General features: G+C 36.3%; 1 protein-coding gene across 1 annotated transcript; it reads left to right on the top strand.

Moving 5' to 3' along the window:
- Positions 1 to 5089: 5089 nt before the first annotated feature.
- Positions 5090 to 8860, top strand: LOC141842874 (mitochondrial Rho GTPase 1-like). Its single transcript, XM_074730858.1, has 7 exons — positions 5090 to 5447; positions 5517 to 5649; positions 5741 to 5890; positions 6796 to 6972; positions 7103 to 7354; positions 7918 to 7986; positions 8801 to 8860. Exons 1-7 carry the CDS (start codon positions 5221 to 5223, stop codon positions 8858 to 8860), a joined length of 1068 nt encoding a protein of 355 aa, XP_074586959.1. The 5' UTR covers positions 5090 to 5220.
- The last annotated feature ends 105 nt before the right edge of the window (positions 8861 to 8965 follow it).

Below are 8965 nucleotides of genomic sequence, written 5' to 3'. Positions count from 1 at the left end.
GATGTCAGAAAATGGCTCAGGTTAGGGTAGTTTGGGAAGCAGAAGAATGAGTTGTTAGATAACCTAAGGTTCAAAAATGTTCTAACCATGTCTACATTAAAGAGGATGTCTCGAGTAGCTACCCTGGTCCTATAGTGTAGGTCGTCTAGAGGAGTAAGATTCTACACACAAGTCAGTGTTAATATAGTGGTTGTAGTAGACCAGGTGTGCAAGATCATAGTAGTTGATAATCTCAACTATATCAGGGTAGTAGGTGTTATAGAAAATACCATCAAAGTACAGGGTACCCATCCATAATTAGGTCCTAGATGGGAAGGATAATCTAAGTTCCGCGGAAGCAAATCTAGGGTCCATACTTGGGTTGGAGGGACCAACTTGACCTTGGTTAATACGATGTTTTTAACTACAACATGATATTAAATGAAATAATATAATTGATACAAAAATGAAACAAGGGAGGTTTAGGATTGTTACCGAGGCATTTTGAAGAACTCATAGGCTTGGACTCGGTAGAAATCTTAAGAAGAAGGAAGAGGAGTAGTTGTTTGTGGTGAGGTTGGCCTTCCCCGACTTCTATTTTATAAGGTCTTATTGGTTGACTGGGTGAGTTTATCGATCGACAGATAACTTCATTATCAATCAACTGAATAGGCTTTTGTGGGTTCCGAGATCGTTCAATCGACCTATTAGGCTGGATCGATCGACTTGTAACTGACATCTTCACAAAACTCCTTCCTGAATTTGAGTTTAGCGCACGCAAAAGACAATTTAGAATGTGCTTCGTAGACTAAGGATAAATTTTTTAAATCATTTTTATAACAAAGTTTTTCTCAAAAATAGGATTTTCAAACCTACTATTATTTATATTTTTCAAAATTCTTTCAAAATTAATTACTCATCATTTTTTTAAAAAACTTAGTTTCAAAAAGGATATTGTTAAACACCACTTTGTTAGGGACCATGTCACTAAGAGAGAGATTGTACTTTACTATGTTGAGTCTAAATCGAACTTAGCTGACATCTTCACAAAACTCCTTCCTAAATTTGAGTTTAGTACACTCAAAAGGCAAGTTTGAATGTGCTTGGTAGACTAAGGATATATTTTTTAAATCATTTTTATCACAAAATTTTTCTCAAAAATAGGATTTCAAATCTACCATTATTTATATTTTCTCAAAAATAGGATTTCAAAAAAAGATGAGACTTGAGTCGACTCAAGGTAACTCAGGAGTCGACTCAGAGTCAAAATCTATTCGGAAGACTCCACATCAGATTGGAGTCTGTTGGGTTGCAACGATGCAAAACATAGTCCAACATCTAAAACACATGGAAAAGATCATGAGTTTAAAAGGATGAAAGATATCTCCATTGGTATGAGGCCTTTTGGGGAGAGCCCAAGAACAAAGCCATGAGGGCTTAGGCCCAAAGTGGACAATATCATACTATTGTGGAGATATTTTGATTCCATTAGTTCTTATAATTGGTATCAGAGCGAGACCGCTCTTCACCGGACTAACCGCCGGAAGAGCCATGATCCAGATCTAACAATGTGGGTTGAACCTTAAAAAATAAAGGAAGTGGGTGCTCTCGTGTCTGGATCAAGAGGACCATACACCAAGTGAGAAGTCCTAGTAGGTCGGGTGGATCGAGGGGCAAAAAGTCCTAGTTGCGGCTAGGTGGGAAGTCCTAGTAGGTCGGATGGACCGAGAGGTAAAAAGTCATAGTTGCGGCTAGGTGGGAAGTCCTAGTAGGTCGAGTGGACCGAGGGCCAAAAAGTCCTAGTTGCGGCTAGGTGGGAAGTCCTAGTAGGTCGGATGGACCGAGGGGCAAAAAATCCTGGTGGGTAGATGATTCAGACATCAAACGGAGGCTTTCCGTTTGAGGGAGGTCTGTGGTCCTTTGTTTGAGGAGGGGATTGTTGGGTTGCAACGGTGCAAACATAGTCCTACATCTAAAACACATGAAAAAGATTATGGGTTTAAAAGGATAAAAGATATCTCCATTGGTATGAGGCCTTTTGAGGAGAGCCCAAGAACAAAGCCATGAGAGCTTAGGCCCAAAATGGACAATATCATACTATTGTGGAGATATTTTGATTCCATTGGTTCTTACAGAGTCGACTCGAAAGACGACTCGAGTTGACTCAGATAGCGGATAACGAGCGAGAAAACAAAAGCTATCGGGAAGAACCCACGTAGGACTCGAGTCGACTCGAGATCCCATTGGAGTCGACTCAAGTGCAGTATAAAAGAACATCTCGAGCAGCAGTTGAATACAAGAATTTCCAATGATTCCTCCATGCTATTTTTGAGATATCGGCGCCCTGTTTGTTCCCGTGCATCCTAAGAGTCGTCACTACACCGAGTTCGTTAGAAATTAAAGATCCAGTACGATCCGGCATTGACTTTGGTAACAAGTACTTAAGTTGTAATTTAATTTAATTGTTTCCAAGTCTGAAATTGATTTTTGTAATCGCTAACTTGTGTCCGTAAGGAGTAAGTTAATTTAGTGGATTGCCCGCAGTAAACAGTCAAGGACCGTGGGCCTTGGAGTAGCAGCCTTGGGCTGTGAACCAAGTAAAAGAAAAGTGTTCTCTGGTTTTTGTCTCTTTTCTTTTCAAGTTAATTTCGCTTCAGTGTTTTTGCTTCCGCTTAAATAATCAAAAATCTGAAAAAGTGTAAACACGCTATTCACCTCCCCTCTAGTGTGTTTTCTTGATCCTACAAAAAGTTGGCCTTAGCCTAGACACTCCCAATAGAGATCATGCTCCTATAGACTTAGGTTAACTACATCTCACAAAGCACACTAGATATAACTTATTTGTATATTGTGAAATCTAAAATGGTGTGAGATGCATAAGGTAAAAACCTGAGTCATGAGAATTGTCTTAACTCTAGGACGTGGGTAAACTTGTAGTAGGCATGGATGGAACTAAGAAACCATCAAGAGTTTCAAAGTCAAGATCATAAGACAATTTTAATTGTCTTAATATGAATTTTGTAAAATATATACTTGTTAAACTAATTATGTATTGTAAGAAAAATATAAGTTTTAGGAGATCGGAAATAATTCCAAGCGACTAGAGCTCTAGATGATCGGAAGTAGGATCGGGTGACCAGAGAACTTAATAATCATTATTCAATATAAGTGTTAATATGATAGGGATAAAGTTTGACTCTAGATGACCAAAAGTGATCCAAATGATCAAAGGGTCTACTTAGCAAATATAATGATAAATCTCAGTCAGTCTCATGGACTCAATCCCTGAGGGTGGCCGGTCCGATTCCACGGAAGTTTCCCACCGACCACCAGGGTAAATCGGGAAGCGCATACGGCGCCCAATCCAGATGCCCAGCATCCTTTGATTGTGTTCCCCATTTGGAGAAAAATTTCTGTAAATACGCCATAACTAGGGATCGAACCGTGGGTCTCTGGATCACAACCCGAATGTCCTACCATTGCACCATTGCCCCGGGGACTACTTAGCAAATATAATGGAAGATTATCTGGATGGACGGTGATACATTAATATTCAAGAGACCAGAAGTGGATACAGTTAAATCGGATCATGCATAAACAATTAGTAATGAATATCAAATAACAATTGAGCTGGGCAGTAAAAAAACTTCCAATCACCCATAATACCTTATATATAAGGGTCGACAGTAATATTCCTATTCACTCAAAAATTATTAAACGACTTATACTAAAGGCAATGCTACATCTCTTCTCTTCTCTTTAGTATATTTAATTTGGCTTGCCTTCTTTATTCTTTGTATTTGATTATTGTGCTTATATTTATTTATCATTTTTTTTTATCAAATACTTAATTGTAATAAGATTTCCCCCACTAAAGTTTACTTTTAAAAGAAAAAAAAAATAGTGATGATTTCGAATCGATCCATCTAATGGACCAATAGGATGAGGAATAGGATTATTGAACCAAATTAAATGACTGCATCTTACATACATCAATTATTTATTGTTTATTAGGACATCTCCAATAGGAGGTATTTGATGAAGATATTTTTTTTCAAATATCCATGTCAGAAAAAATATATTAATAATCTATATTAATATTCTAACAATCCATATTTGGGAAGATATTGGAAATCACCGGGCAACAAATTTTGCCCGGTGATTCCTAATTATTTTATTATAAAAAATAATATAATAATTAGAATTAAATAAAAATGAGATAGTAGATTAGGATTTGTGGTATTTGATAGGTGGGACCCATAAATATTTGATTTGTAGTATATTGTATTGTGAAAGTTGGGATATTTGAGGAAAGAGATATTTGATTGATGAGGTGGATGTAGAGACCATAAATATTTAGATGAAATATTCTATAGCATTGTGGATGCCCTTAGGGCATCTCTAATCGGGATATTTGATGGGGGATATTTGAAGAAATATCATCACATATTAGAGGGGATATTTGTGAAGTGATTAGAAATTATCTAGCAAAAAGTTTTGTTCGATGATTTCTAATTATTTTATTATAAAAATAATATAATAATTAAAATTAAATAACATAATAATATTAAATTAATTTTATTTAATATTAAATTAAAAATTAGAAATTATACATAATTTTATTTAAATGTAAATTAATAAAATGACAGTTAGACTTATAAATATTTAATTGGTAAGATATTTAATTATGATATTTAAAAGTGAGATATTTGATAGGTGGATTCATAAATATTTGATTTGTGATATATTTTATTGTAAAATTTGGGATAATTAAAGAAAGAGATATTTGATTGATGATGTAGATGTGAAAATCATAAATATTTAGAAGAAATATTCAATAACGGATGCCCTTATAAGAAATTATTTTATTTACCTTTTCCACTATAAGATAAATTAATTATTGTTTACGTTAAAATTGATTACATTAATGCACATAAGGTTTGTTCTTAATTTTCACCATACAATACAATGGATATTGTGCCCATCTAGAATATATCTTTCCATCAATTATATATATATATATTATATATAATTTTAAAATATAATATAAAAATATTTACGAAAAAGGGGGAAAAAAACCGGGGCATTTTACCGATAGCAAAGAGCCCTAAAACCTCTTCTGCCTCGCCTCCAAGCCCTCGGACGCCTTGATTTATTAGGGCACCTTCCTCGGCGCCGCCGCCTCTCGACGATCAATCCCTCACCATCCTCCAGCAGGCGTTTGCCAAATCGATCATCTCAATGGCCAGTGATCCAGCTGCAGCAGCTGGTGGAGGGAACTTCGCCGGTCAGGCGAACGTCCGAGTGGTTGTGGTGGGGGAGGCCGGCACCGGTAAGTCTAGTCTCATCGTAGCCGTCGCCACGGAGTCTTTCCCGGAGAACGTTCCCCACGTATTGCCCCCGACTCGTCTCCCTTCTGATTACTACCCGGATCGCGTCCCCATCACCATTATCGATACCTCCTCCAGGTATGTAATGTACCGTCTTTCTTCATCTTCGTCCTCTTTCCATGACGTTCGGATGCTGTTCTGTTCCAGACCCGAACACAAAGCGAAGCTGATTGCGGATTGCAAGGCCGCCGATGTCATTGTTTTGACGTATGCCTGCGACCGGCCTTCCACCCTAGACCGCCTGAGTACTTATTGGCTTCCCGAACTCCGCCGACTGGAGGTTCTCTAATTATGCCTCTCTTCACACGGATTAGCTCTGGATTTAGTAGGTCTTATTTTCATCTCTTCTATTTGATTTACCTGATGGGCAGGTAAAGGTGCCAGTACTTGTGGTTGGATGCAAGCTTGACCTCCGGGATGACCCGCAACAAGTTAGTCTGGACCAGGTTATGGCTCCAATCATGCAACAGTTTCGGGAGATCGAGACATGCATTGAGTGTTCTGCCCTCAGACAGATTCAGGTTTGAGTTGTTTGTATTATTTCTTTGGTACATCTGGCTGGCATTTATATTGTCAGAATGGGACATGAGGCTTAGATGAATCAGTTAACTGATGGTTGAGATAGACAATGGCAGGGAACTGCGTAGTTTGTTGATTTGCCAGAAGTTCTCACATCATCCCTTCTGTCTGTTCTCATGCAACTTAATGCTCTTGTTTGTCCAAATATGTAATCGATGCATTGGTTATTCTTGTAGCGTCTCACTAGCAAACACATTACTTCTTCTTCTTCGTCTGATCTATTGACCACCATATATTAGCTTATGAGACTTGAAAGTGGATGTCTAGCTCTTTGATTGGTGCTGGTGAAATCCAGTGTTGGAGGACCTGCCCAATGCACTAGGCCATGTAACATGCCACATAATACCAATGGGGAATGGCTGCAAATGTTCTTGGCACACAAAATCATGCAACTATAATTCAATTACTTTAGGAACATACAGAATACAAAAATTAGAAAACAGGTATGTCTTAATTTCTTATTATCATTGTGGAAGCTGAGAATCACATGAGATACGTGAACATGTATGCCAATTTCTTATTATCAATCTTATTAGTTGGAATCAGATTATAGGTCTACAACCAAGTATTCATGCATAATGCTTGTGCAAAGTTTATTGACATATATTATGTAGAAGCCCATGTCTTTTGTGGACTTTGTATGTGAAGGTTTTGTATGTCTGCCTCTACAATCCTGTCACTTACTGCACTTACACAATCAGTTGTAAATACGATTTTGGAACATTAGTATGCCATGCCATAAATTATTGGCTCTCTTTTATTGTTTTTGTTGACTGCTTAGATTTATTAATGTTTTTTTATTTTATCTTATAATCATATTTTGTCTGGGAATATTCTTTTGTTTCAGGTCCAAGAAGTCTTTTATTATGCTCAGAAAGCAGTTCTTCATCCAACTGCTCCACTTTTTGATCAGGAGACACAATCATTGAAGCCCCGATGCACAAGGGCCTTGAAAAGAATCTTCATCTTGTGTGACAATGATAGAGATGGTGCACTAAGTGATGCTGAATTGAATAATTTCCAGGTTATTCTATGTTTTGCCTGTGTTGTTTTTTCTGGCACTAGATTAAGGTCGTTAGATGAATTCTAGAACAGGGTTTGTTATTATTAATTTATTAGATACATCATATTAATCTTGTGTTAAAAGCTTTCAGGTTAGATGTTTTAATGCTCCTCTCCAGCCATCCGAAATTGTGGGGGTTAAGAGGGTTGTTCAAGAGAAGATACCTGAAGGAGTTAATGACCGTGGGCTAACATTGACTGGGTTTCTTTTTCTACATGCTCTTTTCATAGAAAGGGGCCGCCTAGAAACAACTTGGTCAGTCTTGAGGAAATTCGGTTATGATAATGATCTTAAACTCAAAGATGAACTCCTTCCAACAACATTCAAACTTGCTTCTGATCAGGTGCTCTTGATTTTTATCACTGTTCGTTGCTTTATTTGATCCAACATTGTTTTTAAATGACTCATGTGGATATTCACTGTTTAATTTTCCTGGTTAGATGTGAGGGTGATAAATTGTCTGGAAAAGTTTCAACTTCAAATTTGTTAGGTGCTCCACGCTAGGCTTGCAATCTTGATTGGGTTCCTCTTTCAGTGCTCGATCAGATTAGTATGAAGCACATGTAAACACAGTACTGAATAGTGTTCAAGAGATCAGTGGCATTAGGTGTTCTAAGTTGCATGTTTGCACACTAAATTGCAATTCCAACTTATATCTTAGCATGCTTCTATTTTTTCTTGATATATCCATCTAGGATCTCCTCTATCTACTCCATTGTTCATTCCATTCACTATTAACAAAAAAATTTCTTTCATTATCATCTTTATAATTTACCTGCTTGGTGTTGATTTTTTGAGTCAAATATTGGTTCATAGATATAATTTGATGATTTCTTTTCATTACATTTTAAGTGTTTTTTATTTTGTTGTATTTTATGTTATATTATTATTATTATTTTTGTGCAGACTGTAGAGCTGAGAGATGAAGCATTGGATTTCCTGAAGGATATCTTCCACATTTTTGATATCGACAGTGTATGGAATCCTTATATCTCTTCTGATATCAGGACATGTTCTATTTAATTTCTTGGATTGTACAGTGTTGAAGAAATTAAGTGTTTATTGTGTTTGTATCAATGTATTGCTCCTTTAGAGGCATCTTAAGAATGTGTTGAATGAGGGGAAGTTTTCATATGCTTTTATGTTCTTTCCCTCCCTTCCTGTTAATCCATCAACTAAACAGATTGGATATCTCTTCATTTATCTTTTGGAAATTAGTATTCTTTTCTTTATATGGAGATTCTCTATTTTGTATATTTAACGTAGAAATGGAAAGTTGATTGGATTTTTTGTTCTCTTCATTGCCAAAATATTGGTTTCATAACACATGCAACTTATATTGATGTATAATAGTTTGGTCAAATGTAAGTGATTGAGATGAGATGCTGCCCAACACAATTGCATTTTAAGCGCTAAAGAAATGCAAATGATACCGTTGTAGTATATTGCTTGTACACAACTACCCAAGCTGGAAATTGCATCCACCAAGCACTGATTAAGTTGAGATAATTCAGTTTCAAGTGTTTAGCTATTGTCCTTGAATGGAAATCCTTGTTGACAGTTTAGGTTTAATTCAATTTTTGAACTTGAGATAATCCAGTTTCAAGTGTTTACTTCATCAACAGTTCAAGACTGCAGTTTGTAGATTATTGAAAATCAATTGGAATAGTGAATCTATGAAAAAAAGTTAGGACACAATCATATTTGTTGATTGATGATGCAATGTTTATTCTTATACTTCATCATGTTTACTTAATACAACCTAAATATGTATATGATCATTTGGTAGGATGGGGCTTTGCGACCTTCTGAACTCGACGAGCTTTTTTCAACTGCTCCAGAAAAGTAAGTTATCTCACAAATAGATAAATATATCGCATCAGAATTACAATGATTTTCTTGTTTTTAGATTCAAGCAAAATATTCTACACATTGATTTATCCTTTATATGGAT

The sequence above is a fragment of the Curcuma longa genome, chromosome 12 (assembly GCF_044706935.1).
Source record: "Curcuma longa cultivar G26 ecotype Majalengka, Jawa Barat chromosome 12, ITB_CL_G26_1.1, whole genome shotgun sequence".
Classification (NCBI taxonomy): Eukaryota; Viridiplantae; Streptophyta; class Magnoliopsida; order Zingiberales; family Zingiberaceae; genus Curcuma; species Curcuma longa.
Note: the sequence above shows the minus strand (reverse complement) of the source record. Positions and strands in the feature narration are given on the sequence as shown.

Bases quoted from the DNA above. Each gene is read 5' to 3' on its own strand.
- LOC141842874 (XM_074730858.1), top strand. From the start codon at position 5,221: ATGGCCAGTGATCCAGCTGCAGCAGCTGGTGGAGGGAACTTCGCCGGT. The intron at 5,650-5,740 runs GTTCTCTAATTA...CCTGATGGGCAG, and splicing joins CCGAACTCCGCCGACTGGAG to GTAAAGGTGCCAGTACTTGT. The intron at 7,355-7,917 runs GTGCTCTTGATT...ATTTTTGTGCAG, and splicing joins TCAAACTTGCTTCTGATCAG to ACTGTAGAGCTGAGAGATGA.